General features: G+C 44.8%; 1 protein-coding gene across 6 annotated transcripts in view; it reads left to right on the top strand.

The window, feature by feature from the left end:
- Positions 1–17,127, top strand: part of LOC123732545 (myelin-oligodendrocyte glycoprotein) — a 101,135-nt gene extending 84,008 nt beyond the window's left edge. For 2 of the 6 annotated variants that reach the window (XM_045711756.1, XM_045711759.1), the window contains 5 exons: positions 1,569–1,586; positions 4,338–4,355; positions 9,848–9,988; positions 15,339–15,380; positions 16,490–17,127. In XM_045711756.1, the coding sequence (XP_045567712.1) occupies positions 1,569–1,586; positions 4,338–4,355; positions 9,848–9,988; positions 15,339–15,380; positions 16,490–16,512 (242 nt within the window). In that variant the 3' untranslated portion in view covers positions 16,513–17,127. The remainder of the gene's footprint in view (positions 1–1,568; positions 1,587–4,337; positions 4,356–9,847; positions 9,989–15,338; positions 15,381–16,489) is intronic. The other 4 variants (XM_045711755.1, XM_045711758.1, XM_045711757.1 and 1 more) reach the window with 4 other exon arrangements.
- Positions 17,128–17,733: the final 606 nt, after the last annotated feature.

The raw sequence follows: 17,733 nt of genomic DNA on the forward strand, positions 1-17,733 counted from the left end.
CACAGCATGGCACCAACACAGCATGGCAGCAACACATGGCACCAACACAGCATGGCAGCAACAGCACGGTAGCAACACTTGACAACACAGCATGGTAGCAACACAGCACGGTAGCAACACAGCACGGTAGCAACACAGCACGGTAGCAACACAGCACGGCAGCAACACAGCATGGCAGCAACACAGCATGGCAGCAACACAGCATGGCAGCAACACAGCATGGCAGCAACACAGCATGGTAGCAACACTTGACAACACAGCATGGTAGAAACACAGCACGGTAGAAACACAGCGTGTTAGCAACAGCACGGTAGAAACACAGCATGTTAGCAACAGCACGGTAGAAACACAGCATGGCAGCAACAGCACGGTAGAAACACAGCATGGCAGAAACACAGTATGGTAGAAACACAGCATGGTAGCAACACATGGCACCAACACAGCATGGCAGCAAACACAGTATGGTAGAAACACATGGCACCAACACAGCATGGCAGCAACACAGTATGGTAGCAACAGCACGGTAGAAACACAGCATGGTAGCAACGCTTGACAACACAGCATGGTAGCAACACTTGACAACACAGCATGGTAGCAACACTTGACAACACAGCATGGTAGCAAGACATGACAACACAGCATGGTAGCAGCACAGCATGGTAGCAACACATGGCAACAAAGCATGGTAGAAACACTTGACAACACAGCATGGTACAAACATTATTGGGCACAGACAACAGCACAAAGGTCAAGAAGGTAGAGACACCAATACATCACACGAAGCATTTAATGATTATTTCATGGGTAGACCAGAGGAACCAGGCTATGAGGGGTGACCAGTCCTCTACTGGCTGTACTGGGTAGAGAGGAACCAGGCTCTGAGGGGTGACCAGTCCTCTACTGGCTGTACTGGGTAGAGAGGAACCAGACTCTGAGGGGTGACCAGTCCTCTACTGGCTGTACTGGGTAGAGAGGAACCAGGCTCTGAGGGGTGACCAGTCCTCTACTGGCTGTACTGGGTAGAGAGGAACCAGGCTCTGAGGGGTGACCAGTCCTCTTCTGGCTGTACTGGGTAGAGAGGAACCAGGCTCTGAGGGGTGACCAGTCCTCTACTGGCTGTACTGGGTAGAGAGGAACCAGGCTCTGAGGGGTGACCAGTCCTCTACTGGCTGTACTGGGTAGAGAGTAACCAGGCTCTGAGGGGTGACCAGTCCTCTACTGACTGTACTGGGTAGACCAGAGGAACCAGGCTCTGAGGGGTGACCAGTCCTCTACTGGCTGTACTGGGTAGACCAGAGGAACCAGGCTCTGAGGGGTGACCAGTCCTCTACTGGCTGTACTGGGTAGACCAGAGGAACCAGGCTCTGAGGGGTGACCAGTCCTCTACTGGCTGTACTGGGTAGACCAGAGGAACCAGGCTCTGAGGGGTGACCAGTCCTCTACTGGCTGTACTGGGTAGACCAGAGGAACCAGGCTCTGAGGAGGTACCAGCAGGGTTTGATAATAACATGATGTTTTTATGTGTCAACATGTCTTCTAACTGACTGTTTTTTTCTTATCATCTACAGATCTATTTAACCTCCTTGGTAAGTAGTGTGTTTGTGTCTGATGTTCCTACCTGTCTGTCTTTGTTCCTGTCCATCTGTTCTGGTTGCAAGATGAATTTATATACCCCCCCCCCATCCCTAAATATATACTGTATATTTTATATTCATATATTTAACCTTTTTTAACTAGGAAAGTCAGTTCAGAATAAATTGTTATTGACATAGACTTCCTCCCAAAAGGCTAAAGGACTCCTGCTGGGACGGGGGCTGGGATTAAAATACAATACAAATACAGGACAATACACACATCACGACAAGAGAGACAACACAACACAACACTACATACAGAGATACCTAAGACAACAACACAGCATGGTAGCAACACATAACAACACAGCATGGTAGCAACACAGCATGGTAGAAACACATAACACAGCATGGTAGCAACACATGACAACACAGCATGGTAGCAACACAGCATGGTAGAAACACATAACACAGCATGGTAGAAACACATAACACAGCATGGTAGAAACACATAACACAGCATGGTAGCAACACATGACAACACAGCATGGTAGCAACGCAGCATGGTAGCAACGCAGCATGGTAGAAACACATAACAACACAGCATGGTAGCAACACAGCATGGTAGCAACACATAACAACACAGCATGGTAGCAACACAGCATGGTAGCAACACATAACAACACAGCATGGTAGCAACACAGCATGGTAGAAACACATAACACAGCATGGTAGCAACACATAACAACACAGCATGGTAGCATCACAGCATGGTAGAAACACATAACACAGCATGGTAGCAACACATAACACAGCATGGTAGCAACACAGCACGGTAGCAACACAGCATGGCAGCAACACAGCATGGTAGCAACGCAGCATGGTAGCAACACATGACAACACAGCACGGTAGCAACACAGCACGGTAGCAACACATGACAACACAGCACGGTAGCAACACATGACAACACAGCACGGTAGCAACACAGCACGGTAGCAACACAGCATGGCAGCAACACAGCATGGTAGCAACAGCACGGTAGCAACACTTGACAACACAGCATGGCAGCAACACAGCATGGTAGCAACAGCACGGTAGCAACACTTGACAACACAGCATGGTAGAAACACATAGCAACACAGCATGGTAGCAACACAGCATGGTAGAAACAGCACGGTAGAAACACAGCACGGTAGAAACACATGGTAGAAACACAGCATGGTAGAAACAGCACGGTAGACACACAGCAAGGTAGAAACACATGGCACCAACAAAGCATGGTAGAAACAGCATGGCAGAAACACAGCATGGTAGCAACACAGCATGGCAGCAACACAGCATGGTAGAAACAGCACGGTAGAAACACAGCATGGTAGCAACACTTGACAACACAGCATGGTAGCAACACTTGACAACACAGCATGGTAGAAGAATAGCATGGTAGCAACACTTGACAACACAGCATGGTAGAAACACTTGACAACACAGCATGGTAGCAGCATAGCATGGTAGCAACACATGGCAACACAGCATGGTAGCAACACTTGACAACACAGCATGGTACAAACATTATTGGGCACAGACAACAGCACAAAGGTCAAGAAGGTAGAGACACCAATACATCACACAAAGCATTTAATGATTATTTCATGGGTAGACCAGAGGAACCAGGCTCTGAGGGGTGACCAGTCCTCTACTGGCTGTACTGGGTAGACCAGAGGAACCAGGCTCTGAGGGGTGACCAGTCCTCTACTGGCTGTACTGGGTAGACCAGAGGAACCAGGCTCTGAGGGGTGACCAGTCCTCTACTGGCTGTACTGGGTAGAGAGGAACCAGGCTCTGAGGGGTGACCAGTCCTCTACTGGCTGTACTGGGTAGACCAGAGGAACCAGGCTCTGAGGGGTGACCAGTCCTCTACTGGCTGTACTGGGTAGACAAGAGGAACCAGGCTCTGAGGGGTGACCAGTCCTCTACTGGCTGTACTGGGTAGACCAGAGGAACCAGGCTCTGAGGGGTGACCAGTCCTCTACTGGCTGTACTGGGTAGAGAGGAACCAGGCTCTGAGGGGTGACCAGTCCTCTACTGGCTGTACTGGGTAGACCAGAGGAACCAGCCTCTGAGGGGTGACCAGTCCTCTACTGGCTGTACTGGGTAGACCAGAGGAACCAGGCTCTGAGGGGTGACCAATCCTCTACTGGCTGTACTGGGTAGAGAGGAACCAGGCTCTGAGGGGTGACCAGTCCTCTACTGGCTGTACTGGGTAGACCAGAGGAACCAGGCTCTGAGGGGTGACCAGTCCTCTACTGGCTGTACTGGGTAGAGAGGAACCAGGCTCTGAGGGGTGACCAGTCCTCTACTGGCTTTACTGGGTAGACCAGAGGAACCAGGCTCTGAGGGGTGACCAGTCCTCTACTGGCTGTACTGGGTAGAGAGCAACCAGGCTCTGAGGGGTGACCAGTCCTCTACTGGCTGTACTAGGTAGACCAGAGGAACCAGGCTCTGAGGGGTGACCAGTCCTCTACTGGCTGTACTGGGTAGAGAGGAACCAGGCTCTGAGGGGTGACCAGTCCTCTACTGGCTGTACTGGGTAGTCCAGAGGAACCAGGCTCTGAGGGGTGACCAGTCCTCTACTGGCTGTACTGGGTAGACCAGAGGAACCAGGCTCTGAGGAGGTACCAGCAGGGTTTGATAATAACATGATGGGTTTATGTGTCAACATGTCTTCTAACTGACTTTCTTGTTCTTTGTCTTATCATCTACAGGTCTATTTAACCTCATTGGTAAGTAGTGTGTTTGTGTCTGATGTTCCTACCTGTCTGTCTTTGTTCCTGTCCATCTGTTTTGGTTGCAAGATGAATTTATATACCCCCCCCCCATCCCTAAATATATACTGTATATTTTATATTCATATTTTGTACCTTTTTTAACTAGGAAAGTCAGTTCAGAACAAATTGTTATTGACATAGACGTCCTCCCAAAAGGCTAAAGGACTCCTGCTGGGACGGGGGCTGGCATTAAAAATACAATACAAATACAGGACAAAACACACATCACGACAAGAGAGACAACACAACACTACATACAGAGATACCTAAGACAACAACACAGCATGGTAGCAACACATAACAACACAGCATGGTAGCAACACAGGACAACACAGCATGGTAGAAGCACATGACAACACAGCATGGTAGCAACACATGACAACACAGCATGGTAGAAGCACATGACAACACAGCATGGTACCAACACATGACAACACAGCATGGTAGCAACACATGACAACACAGCATGGTAGCAACACATGACAACACGGCATGGTTGCAATACATGACAACACAGCATGGCAGCAACACATGACAACACAGCATGGCAGCAACACAACATGGTAGCAGCACAAAACTTGGTACAAACATTATTGGTCACATGCAACAGCACAAAGTTCAAGAAGGTAGAGACACCAATACATCACACAAAGCAGCAAATTATTATTTCATGGGTAGACCAGAGGAACCAGGCTCTGAGGGGTGGCCAGTCCTCTACTGGCTGTACTAGGTAGAGAGGAACCAGGCTCTGAGGGGTGACCAGTCCTCTACTGGCTGTACTGGGTAGACCAGAGAAACCAGGCTCTGAGGGCTGGCCAGTCCTCTACTGGCTGTACTGGGTAGAGAGGAACCAGGCTCTGAGGGGTGACCAGTCCTCTACTGGCTGTACTGGGTAGAGAGGAACCAGGCTCTGAGGGGTGACCAGTCCTCTCCTGGCTGTACTGGGTAGACCAGAGGAACCAGGCTCTGAGGGGTGACCAGTCCTCTACTGGCTGTACTGGGTAGACCAGAGTAACTAGGCTCTGAGGGCTGGCCAGTCCTCTACTGGCTGTACTGGGTAGAGAGGAACCAGGCTCTGAGGGGTGACCAGTCCTCTACTGGCTGTACTGGGTAGAGAGGAACCAGGCTCTGAGGGGTGACCAGTCCTCTACTGGCTGTACTGGGTAGACCAGAGGAACCAGGCTCTGAGGCGTGACCAGTCCTCTACTGGCTGTAATGTGTCGTGTCTTTGGCATCATTAAAACTTTGCTTTCAATGATACCGAATTCATAGCTGCAGACTAGTATTTAATATCAAAGACTTGTTCTTATTCTGTCGGTATCGATAATCTAAGAGTTTAACCACGTGATATGGTTAAAAGATTCAGCCATCTACTCAAACCTTAGCTTATACTCAGGTTCATGGTCTCTACTCAAACCTTTGCCCTCTCTTGGTAAGCTGGTATGCAACCTTTAGCCATCTCGTAATTGAGGTAAGCTCGGTCTGGTCTCAAACCTTGGCCCTCTCGTTATCGAGGTAAGCTGGTCTGGTCTCCAACCTTGGCCCTCTCGTTATCGAGGTAGGCTGGTCTGGTCTCAAACCTTGGCCCTCTCGTTATCGAGGTAAGCTGGTCTGGTCTCCAACCTTGGCCCTCTCGTTATCGAGGTAAGCTGGTCTGGTCTGCAACCTTGGCCCTCTCGTTATCGAGGTAGGCTGGTCTGCAACCTTTAGCCGTCTCGTAATTGAGGTAAGTTGGTCTGGTCTCAAACCTTGGCCCTCTCGTTATCGAGGTAAGCTGGTCTGGTCTGCAACCTTGGCCCTCTCATTATCGAGGTAAGCTGGTATGGTCTCCATCCTTGGCCCTCTCGTTATCAAGGTAAGTTGGTCTGGTCTCAAACCTTGGCCCTCTCGTTATCGAGGTAAGCTGGTCTGGTCTGCAACCTTTAGCCATCTCGTAATTGAGGTAAGCTGGTCTGGTCTCAAACCTTGGCCCTCTCGTTATCGAGGTAAGCTGGTCTGGTCTGCAACCTTGGCCCTCTCATTATCGAGGTAAGCTGGTATGGTCTCCATCCTTGGCCCTCTCGTTATCAAGGTAAGCTGGTCTGGTCTCAAACCTTGGCCCTCTCATTATCGAAGTAAGCTGGTCTGGTCTCCAACCTTGGCCCTCTCGTTATCGAGGTAGGCTGGTCTGGTCTGCAACTTTGGCCCTCTCGTTATCGAGGTAAGCTGGTCTGGTCTCAAACCTTGGCCCTCTCGTTATCGAGGTAAGCTGGTCTGGTCTCCAACCTTGGCCCTCTTGTTATCGAGGTAAGCTGGTCTGGTCTCAAACCTTGGCCCTCTCGTTATCGAGGTAGGCTGGTCTGGGCTCCAACCTTGGCCCTCTCGTTATCGAGGTAAGCTCGGTCTAATCTCAAACCTTGGCCCTCTCGTTATCGAGGTAGGCTGGTCTGGTCTCAAACCTTGGCCCTCTCGTTATCGAGGTAGGCTGGTCTGGTCTCAATTCTTGGCCCTCGCGTTATCGAGGTAGGCTGAAGTGGGAAAACCCAGGTGGGGGTTTCATTCGTAACATCAAAAAGGGCTTTCTCATGACGCCAGGTCCTGTCTGTGCCCCTGGGGGCGTGCCAATGACTTAGTGAAACTTTAAACAGAAATACAATTCTCTCACATTAACATCATTATTACATAGCATCCCATCATCTCACGAATAGGCTATATACAGGGGGTACCGGTACAGAGTCAATGTGGAGGCTATATACAGGGGGTACAGAGTCAATGTGGAGGCTATATACAGGGGGTACAGAGTCAATGTGGAGGCTATATACAGGGGGTACAGAATCAATGTGTAGGCTATATACAGGGGGTACAGAGTCAATGTGGAGGCTATATACAGGGGGTACAGGTACAGAGTCCATGTGGAGACAATATACAGGGGTTACCGGTACAGAATCAATGTGGAAGCTATATACAGGGGGTACCGGTACAGAGTCAATGTGCGGGGCACCAGATAGTCGAGGTAATTGAGGTAGTATGTACATGTAGGTAGAGTTAGTAAAGTGACTGTGCATAGATAATAACAGAGAGTAGCAGCAGCGTAGAAGAGGGGTGGGGGGGCAATGCAAATAGTCTTGGTAGCCATTTGATTAGATGTTCAGGGGTCTTATGTCTTGGGGGTAGAAGCTGTTTAGAAGCCTCTTGGACCTACACTTGGCATTCCGGTAACGCTTGCCGTGCGGTAGCAGAGAGAACAGTCTATGACTGGGGTGGCTGGAGTCTTTGACAATTTTAGGGCCTTCCTCTGAAACCGCCTGGTACAGAGGTCCTGGATGGCAGGAAGCTTGGCCCCAGTAATGTATTGGGCCGTACGCACTACCCTCTGTAGAGCCTTGAGTTCAGAGGCCGAGCAGTTGCCGTACCAGACAGTGATGCAACCAGTCAGGATGCTCTCGGTGGTGCAGCTGTAGAACCTTTTGAGGATTGAGAACCCATGCCAAATCTTTTCAGTCACCTGAGGGGGAATAGGTTTTGTCGTGCCCTTCTTCATGACTGTCTTGGTGTGCTTGGACCATGTTAGTTTGTTAGTGATGTGGACACCAAGGAACTTGAAGCTCTCAACCTGCTCCACTACAGCCTCTTCGATGAGAATGGGGCCATGCTCGGTCCTCTTTTCCTGTAGTCCACAATCATCTCCTTTGTCTTGATCACGTTGAGGGACAGTTTGTTGTTCTGGCACCACACGGCCAGGTCTCTGACCTCGCTATAGGATGTCTCGTTGTTGTCGGTGATCAGGCCTACCACTTGTGTCATCAGCAAAATTAATCTTGGAGTCGTGCCTGGCCGTGCAGTCATGAGTGAACAGGGAGTACAGGAGGAGACCGAGTACGCTCCCCTGAGGGGCCCCTGTGTTGAGGATCAGCATGGCGGATGTGTTGTTACCTACCCTTACCACCTGGGGGCGGCCCGTTAGGAAGTCCAGGATCCAGTTGCAGAGGGAGGTGTTTAGACCCAGGGTCCTTGGCTTATTGATGAGCTTTGAGGGCACTATGGTGTTGAATGCTGAGCTGTAGTCAATGAATAGCATTCTCACATAGATGATCCTTTTGTCCAGGTGGGAAAGGGCAGTGTGGAGTGCAATAGAGATTGCATCATCTGTGGATCTGTTAGGGTGGTATGCAAATTGGAGTGGGTCTAGGGTTTCTGGGATAATAGTGTTGATGTGAGCTACCAGCCTTTCAAAGCACTTCATGGCTACAGATGTAAGTGCTATGGGTCTGTAGTCATTTAGGCAGGTTACCTTAGTGATCTTGGGCACAGGGACTATGATGGTCTGCTTAAAACATGTTGGTATTACAGACTCGGACAGGGAGAGGTAGATAATTTCGGTGAAGACACTTGCCAGTTGGTCAGCGCATGCTCGCAGTACACGTCCTGGTAATCCGTCTGGCCCTGCGGCCTTGTGAATGTTGACCTGTTTAAAGGTCTTAATCACATCAGCTACGGAGAGTGTACCGGAACAGCTGGTGCTCTCATGCGTGTTTCAGTGCTATTTGCCTCGAAGTGAGCGTAGAAGGAATTTAGCTTGTCTGGTAGGCTCTAGTCACTGGACAGCTCGCAGCAGTGCTTCCCTTTGTCGTCTGTAATACTTTGCAAGTCCAGCCACAGTGCCGATGTTGTCTGTAATCCATGGGTTCTGGTTGGGGTATGTACGTACGGTCACTGTGGGGACGATGTCATTGATGCACTTATTGATGAAGCCAGTGACTGATGTGGTGTACTCCTCAATGCCATCGGAAGAGTCACGGAACATATTCCAGTCTGTGCTAGCAAAACAGTCCTGTAGTTTAGCATCTGCTTCATCTGACCACTTTTTTATTGACCGTGTCACTGGTGCTTCCTGCTTTAATTTGTGGTGGTATGTAGACAGCTACGGAAAATACAGATGTAAACTCTCTAGGTAGATAGTGTGGTCTACAGCTTATCATGAGATACTCTACCTCAGGCGAGCAAAACCTTGAGACTTCCGTAGATATCGTGCACCAGCTGTTGTTTACAAATATACATAGTCCGCCCCCCTTGTCTTACGAGACGCCGCTGTTCTATCCTGCTGATACAGTGTATAACCATCCAGCTCTATGTTGGTAATGTCATCATTCAGCCACGACTCAGTGCAGTGTAAGATATTACAGTTTTTAATGTCCCGGTGGTAGTTTTATCTTCCTCGTAGGTCGTCAATTTTATTTTCCAATGATTGCATGTTAGCTAGTAGAACGGAAGGCACTGGGGTTTATTATCTTCCTCCAACAGCAGTTCCAACACCCATTCCATCTCCAGCAGTCCCAGTGTTGTCCGTCTCTACCCATTCCTTCTCCAGTGTTGTCCATGTCTCTGCCCAGCACCATCTCCAGTGTTGCCCATGTCTCTGCCCATCACCATCTCCAGTGTTTTAAATTGTTTTCTTTCTCCCACTGCAGTTCCAACTCCCATTCCATCTCCAGCAGTCCCAGTGTTGTCCATGTCTCTACCCAGGCTGCTGTGTAGTCTACTGGTGGGGTCTCCCTACCTGCTGGTGACCATCATACTGCTGGTGAAATACTGCAGGAGCAGGGCTCAAGGTGAGAACCTGAGTTTATACAGGATCGCCTCATTTGTAAATCAGAATTATATTATTATGGCCATTGAAATGCTAGCTATTAAAATTAGATCCAACAAGAACATCAAGGGGTTAGAAATCCAGGAGAAAAAAACTAAAGTCTCAATGTATGTTGATGACTCTAGTCCTCAATCTGGATCCCTGCACATTCTCCATGTATGTTGATGACTCTAGTCCTCAATCTGGATCCCTGCACAGTCTCCATGTATGTTGATGACTCTAGTCCACAATCTGGATCCCTGCACAGTCTCAATGTATGTTGATGACTCTAGTCCTCAATCTGGATCCCTGCACAGTCCCATTGAAGATCTTGGTCACTTTTCTAGCCTCTCTGGACTAAAACCTAATTATGGCATGTATTATGTATTGGATCATTAATAATACAGTGTTTCCACTACCTTGTAGTTTACCAATAAAATGGGCGGATGGTGGAGTAAACATACTTGGTATTCACATCTCAAAAAATATAAATGAACTGACCACAATTTATTTAAATCGATAGTTAGCAAGAATAGATAAGAGTCTGCAACCATGGAGAGGTAAATACTTGTCCTATCACAGCTAACTTATTAATGGTCCTATCACAGTTGACTGACTGACTAATGGTCCTATCACAGTTGACTGACTTACTAATGGTCCTATCACAGTTGACTTACTAATGGTCCTATCACAGTGGACTAACTGACTAATGGTCCTATCACAGTTGACTGACTGACTAATGGTCCTATCACAGTTGACTGACTGACTAATGGTCCTATCACAGTTGACTGACTGACTAATGGTCCAATCACAGTTGACTGACTGACTAATGGTCCTATCACAGTTGACTGACTGACTAATGGTCTTATCACAGTTGACTGACTGACTAATGGTCCTATCACAGTTGACTGACTGACTAATGGTCCTATCACAGTTGACTGACTGACTAATGGTCCTATCACAGTTGACTGACTGACTAATGGTCTTATCACAGTTGACTGACTGACTAATGGTCCTATCACAGTTGACTGACTGACTAATGGTCCTATCACAGTTGACTGACTTACTAATGGTCCTATCACAGTTGACTTACTAATGGTCCTATCACAGTGGACTGACTGACTAATGGTCCTATCACAGTTGACTGACTGACTAATGGTCCTATCACAGTTGACTGACTGACTAATGGTCCTATCACAGTTGACTGACTGACTAATGGTCCTATCACAGTTGACTGACTGACTAATGGTCCAATCACAGTTGACTGACTGACTAATGGTCCAATCACAGTTGGCTGACTTACTAATGGTCCAATCACAGTTGACTGACTGACTAATGGTCCTATCACAGTTGACTGACTGACTAATGGTCCTATCACAGTTGACTGACTGACTAATGGTCCTATCACAGTTGACTGACTGACTAATGGTCCTATCACAGTTGACTGACTGACTAATGGTCCTATCACAGTTGACTGACTGACTAATGGTCCTATCACAGTTGACTGACTGACTAATGGTCCTATCACAGTTGACTGACTGACTAATGGTCCAATCACAGTTGGCTGACTTACTAATGGTCCAATCACAGTTGACTGACTAATGGCGCTGCCTACTCCAGATGACTCGTTTTTTAAATCATATGAGTGAAAAAATATTTCATTGTATTTGGAATGCTAAGCCAGACAAAATTAAACGTGCCTATTTATATAATGAATATGAGTTCATACAGATTACAACGTCTCATTTCTGACTAATTGAAAATTACATTTTGCTTAAAGTATCGCCCTTTCTTAAACAAGCTAAACAAAGCTGGTTACAATTTCAGTTTTATCCTCCAGAAAAGATAGAACAAATATTACAACAAATGTTATGGTTAAACTCAAATATATTGATGAATAAAAAAAATGTCTTTATGGAAAAAATGAAGAAAAAAATATTGTATTTATTAATGATATTAAGAGCTATGTCAAATATGCAGTTATTGAACATATATGGGAATATCTGCTCAATCCAAATGTACAACCAACTGATTGCAGCACTACCACAAAACTGGAGGAGGCAGGAGGAAAAGGGAGACGGTAGGGAACTTGTTTGCCTGCCATATATTAAAGATACAAATTGGCTGAAAGGAACTGGCATAAATAGAAAGATATACCAGTTTCACCTGAGGACAAAAATGTAGACAGCTACACCATACAGGAGAATAAATGGGAGGAGATGTTTAATGTACCGATTCCATGGCACATGGTTTATGAACTGGTACAAACAACTACACTTGATATATATAATAGATAATATATTCTGGTATTGCCCCTATGTAGCTTGTTTCTGGTCACAGATTCAGGAATGGTAAAAAAAATCACAACTTGCACTTAAAATTACAAATAGCAGTGTTGGGAGATTTGGAAAGCCAGTCAATCAATCAATAATATTATAATACTCGTAGGAAAGGTTTTCATCTTTAGCTTACAATCCGTAGACAATATACGATTAGAAAGGTTAAAACACTTTGCAAAACATCACAGCACAATTGAAAAATATATGTATATATACAGTGGGGGAAAAAAGTATTTGATCCCCTGCTGATTTTGTATGTTTGCCCACTGACAAAGAAAGGATCAGTCTATAATTGTAATGGTAGGTTAATTTGAACAGTGAGAGACAGAATAACAACACAAATATCCAGAAAAATGCATGTCAGAAATGTTATAAATTGATTTGCATTTTAATGAGTGAAAAAAGTATTTGACCCCCTCTCAATCAAAAAGATTTCTGGCTCCCAGGTGTCTTTTATACAGGTAACGAGCTGAGATTAGGACCACACTCTTAAAGGGAGTGCTCCTAACCACAGCTTGTTACCTGTAAAAAAAGACACCTGTCCACAGAAGCAATCAATCAATCAGATTCCAAACTCTCCACCATGGCCAAGACCAAAGAGCTCTCCAAGGACGTCCGGGACAAGATTGTAGACCTACACAAGGCTGGAATGGGCTACAAGACCATCGCCAAGCAGCTTGGTGAGAAGGTGACAACATTTGGTGTGATTATTTGCAAATGGAAGAAACACAAAAGAACTGTCAATCTCCCTTGGCCTGGGGCTCCATGCAAGATCTCCCCTCGTGGAGTTGCAATGATCATGAGAACGGTGAGGAATCAGCCCAGAACTACACGGGAGGATCTTGTCAATGATCTCAAGGCAGCTGGGACCATAGTCACCAAGAAAACAATTGGTAACACACTACGCCGTGAAGGACTGAAATTCTGCAGCCCGCAAGGTCCCCCTGCTCAAGAATACATATACGTGCCCGTCTGAAGTTTGCCAATGAACATCTGAATGACTCAGAGGACAACTGGTGAAAGTGTTGTGGTCAGATGAGACCAAAATGGAGCTCTTTGACATCAACTCAACTCGCTGTGTTTGAAGGAGGAGGAGTGCTGCATATGACCCCAAGAACACCATCTCCACCGTTAAACATGGAGGTGGAAACATTTTGCTTTGGGGGTGTTTTTCTGCTAAGGGGACAGGACAACTTCACCGCATCAAAGGGACGATGGACGGGGACATGTACCATCAAATCTTGGGTGAGAACCTCCTTCCCTCAGCCAGGGCATTGAAAATCGGTCGTGGATGGGTATTCCAGCATTACAATGACCCAAAACACACGGCCAAGGCAACAAAGGAGTGGCTCAAGAAGAAGCACATTAAGGTCCTGGTGTGGCCTAGCCAGTCTCCAGACCTTAATCCCATAGAAAATCTGTGGAGGGAGCTGAAGGTTCGAGTTGCCAAACGTCAGCCTCGAAACCTTATTGACTTGGAGAAGATCTGCAAAGAGGAGTGGGACAAAATCCCTCCTGAGGTGTGTGCAAACCTGGTGGCCAACTACAAGAAATGTCTGACTTCTGTGATTGCCAACAGGGGTTTTGCCACCAAGTACTAAGTCATGTTTTGCAGAGGGGGTCAAATACTTATTTCCCTCATTAAAATGCAAATCATTTTATAACATTTTTGACATGCGTCTTTCTGGATTATTTTGTTGTTATTCTGTCTCTCACTGTTCACATAAACCTACTATTAAAATTATAGACTGATAATTTCTTTGTAAGTGGTCAAATGTACAAAATCAGCAGGGGATCAAATACTTTTCCCCCCCACTATATATATATCTATATATGGCACATGGAAACCAAACGAAGTCTATGGTGATAGGTGGGATGGGCTGAGAGTGGCTGAGGGTTGGGATTAAAGAACTGATGTTTGGTAATGTATTATTGTTATGTGACTGCTTTATAGAAAAGGACCATGTATGTAAAATGTATATGTAAAATGTATGTATATGTAGCACAAAAGCTGTAAAAAAATGAAGATATTTGTCCTCTGAAGAGGGGTTAATAAAAACAAAAATAAATTAGAATTAATTGATAACTGTAGCTCTGATTGAACCATGTTGTAAAGTGTTGATAACTGTATCTCTGATTGAACCATGTCTTAAAGTGTTGATAACTGTATCTCTGATTGAACCATGTTGTAAAGTGTTGATAACTGTATCTCTGACTGAACCATGTTGTAAAGTGTTGATAACTGTAGCTCTGATTGAACCATGTTGTAAAGTGTTGATAACTGTAGCTCTGATTGAACCATGTTGTAAAGTGTTGATAACTGTATCTCTGATTGAACCATGTCTTAAAGTGTTGATAACTGTATCTCTGATTGAACCATGTTGTAAAGTGTTGATAACTGTATCTCTGACTGAACCATGTTGTAAAGTGTTGATAACTGTATCTCTGATTGAACCATGTCTTAAAGTGTTGATAACTGTAGCTCTGATTGAACCATGTTGTAAAGTGTTGATAACTGTATCTCTGATTGAATCATGTTGTAAAGTGTTGATAACTGTATCTCTGATTGAACCATGTTGTAAAGTGTTGATAACTGTAGCTCTGATTGAACCATGTTGTAAAGTGTTGATAACTGTATCTCTGATTGAACCATGTCTTAAAGTGTTGATAACTGTATCTCTGATTGAACCATGTTGTAAAGTGTTGATAACTGTATCTCTGATTGAACCATGTTATAAAGTGTTGATAACTGTATCTCTGATTGAACCATGTTTACAGTGTTGATAACTGTAGCTCTGATTGAACCATGTTGTAAAGTGTTGATAACTGTATCTCTGATTGAACCATGTCGTAAAGTGTTGATAACTGTATCTCTGATTGAACCATGTTGTAAAGTGTTGATAACTGTATCTCTGATTGAACCATGTTATAAAGTGTTGATAACTGTATCTCTGATTGAACCATGTTGTAAAGTGTTGGTAACTGTCTGTTTAGGTGAAACCAGGGTACCCAGGAAGACCCACCAAGACCAATTAGGTGAGTTTCTACCTCACATCACAACATCTGCAGTGGAACAATATGGTATTCTGAACACAGTGTGTACTATATTATGTTACCTCTTAGTAGTAGTAGATAGTAGGATGGATTAGAGTCAACTACCACAATATGTAATGTAACTGATATGAATTAATTCATTTAGGAGTAAATATTCTGGGTATTGTCGTGGAAATCCCCCCAAATAATGGGAGAGGTCAATCACCAATCAGCATATTACTTTATTCAAAACGTATGGAATAATACATTATGGCCGTTCTCTTGCATTTCAAAGATGATGGTACAAAAAATACAAAAGAACGGTTGTTTTTTTCTTTGTATTATCTTTTACCAGATCTATTGTGTTGTATTCTCCTACACTCCTTTCACATTTCCACAAACTTCAAAGTGTTTCCTTTCAAATGGTACCAAGAATATGCATATCCTTGCTTCAGGGCCTGAGTTATAGGCAGTTTGATTTAGGTATGTTTAGGATAACATTTAAAAAAGGGTCCGATCCTTAAGAGGTTTAATAAGGAAGCAGGTCACAATACACACACAGGTGAATACATGAATAGTGAATAGAGTGCTCTGCAATAATGAGGCTGGTTCACCCAAGTACACAAACACCAACCCATTCTATGGAATGCAGGCTCCGTCAGACCGGAGGATTAGAACTACCACAACATATGTCACTGATATGAATTCTTTTTTTTAACCTTTATTTAACAAGTCAGTTAAGAACAAATCCTTATTTTCAATGACAGCCTAGGAACAGTGGGTTAACTGCCTTGTTCAGGGGCAGAACGACAGATTATTCCCAGCTCAGGGAATCAATCTTGCAACCTTGTGATTATGAGTCCAACACTCTAACCACGAGGCTAGCTGCAATTAGAAGTAAATAGCCTGGGTATTGACAAGGAGTAAATATCCCAGGTATTGATAAGGGAGAACTGGACATAAGCATGAACCCATTGGAAGTAATTTGATAGGATTCTAAGTAGCACAGTATTGACTAGTAAATCATCTGATATGATTTACATTTGAAAGTGGTTCTGTATTGGATAAGTAAATACATGGCCACACTGATGAACTACTTCTGTGTTGAACAGGTGATCATGTTGAAGAAGAGTGAGGCTGAGATCACCTGATCACCATAACAACCATCAGAATGGAACTCATGGAATTCTAATATAGAACTGTGAGTCACAATGCTGTATGTTGTTACATTGTAGCTCCACCTGCTGGAACAATAGTGGCATTTGATCAAATGTGATCTATTAACTGATACATGTATTATTCTGATTGGAATGTGTTTTAATATAATGTGTGTTGTATTATTCATTCAGCAGCTGTCCTTTAACATCAGTCATATACTGGTCATATACTGTATAGCATTATGGTTGATACATTGTAAATGCCTTCACTTTTCATGTCTATACAGATAAACTGATAGGTGTTGTGGTTCAGGCATTATTGTTACAGGTTCAGTATAATGTTAAACCGTTATATGTTACAGAAATAGAAAACATACAGGAGAGGAGAATTCAATTACTATCATTATTTACTTTATTTTCCCATTTTGGTCTCTATAGTTGTTCATCATTATTTGATTTAAACATGAAACTAATGTGGTCCTTTTGTTTTATTCTGGTTTTGTGCAAAACCATAATTTTACTGTTAATCTTCCTGGTAAGATATTGCTTTTGTCTTTGTAGCATATAGAATGAAATAAATGATTTTCCTCAATCATGTTGCCAGTTTCCCCTATAGCCCCCAGGGCCTTGAGTATCTTCTACATGATCCATTCCAGGTTTCCCCTACAGCCCCCAGGGCCTTGAGTATCTTCTAAATACTCCATTCCAGGTTTCCCCTACAGCCCCCAGGGCCTTGAGTATCTTCTAAATGCTCCATTCCAGGTTTTCCCTACAGCCCCCAGGGCCTTGAGTATCTTCTAAATACTCCATTCCAGGTTTCCCCTACAGCCCCCAGGGCCTTGAGTATCTTCTAAATGATCCATTCCAGGTTTCCCCTACAGCCCCCAGGGCCTTGAGTATCTTCTAAATACTCCATTCCAGGTTTCCCCTACAGCCCCCAGGGCCTTGAGTATCTTCTAAATGATCCATTCCAGGTTCACAACACAACTGATTGGCTCAAACACATTAAGAAAGTAAGAAATTCCACTTTAACTTTTAACAAGGCTTACCTGTTAATTGAAATGCATTCCAGGTGACTACTTCATGAAGCTAGATTAGAGAATGCCAAAAGTGTGCAAAGCTGTCATCAAGGTAAAGGGTGGCTATTTGAACAATCTCAAATATAACATGTTTCGATTTGTTTAACACTTTTTTGGTTA

The sequence above is a fragment of the Salmo salar genome, unplaced genomic scaffold, assembly GCF_905237065.1.
Source record: "Salmo salar unplaced genomic scaffold, Ssal_v3.1, whole genome shotgun sequence".
NCBI classification, from domain to species: domain Eukaryota; kingdom Metazoa; phylum Chordata; class Actinopteri; order Salmoniformes; family Salmonidae; genus Salmo; species Salmo salar.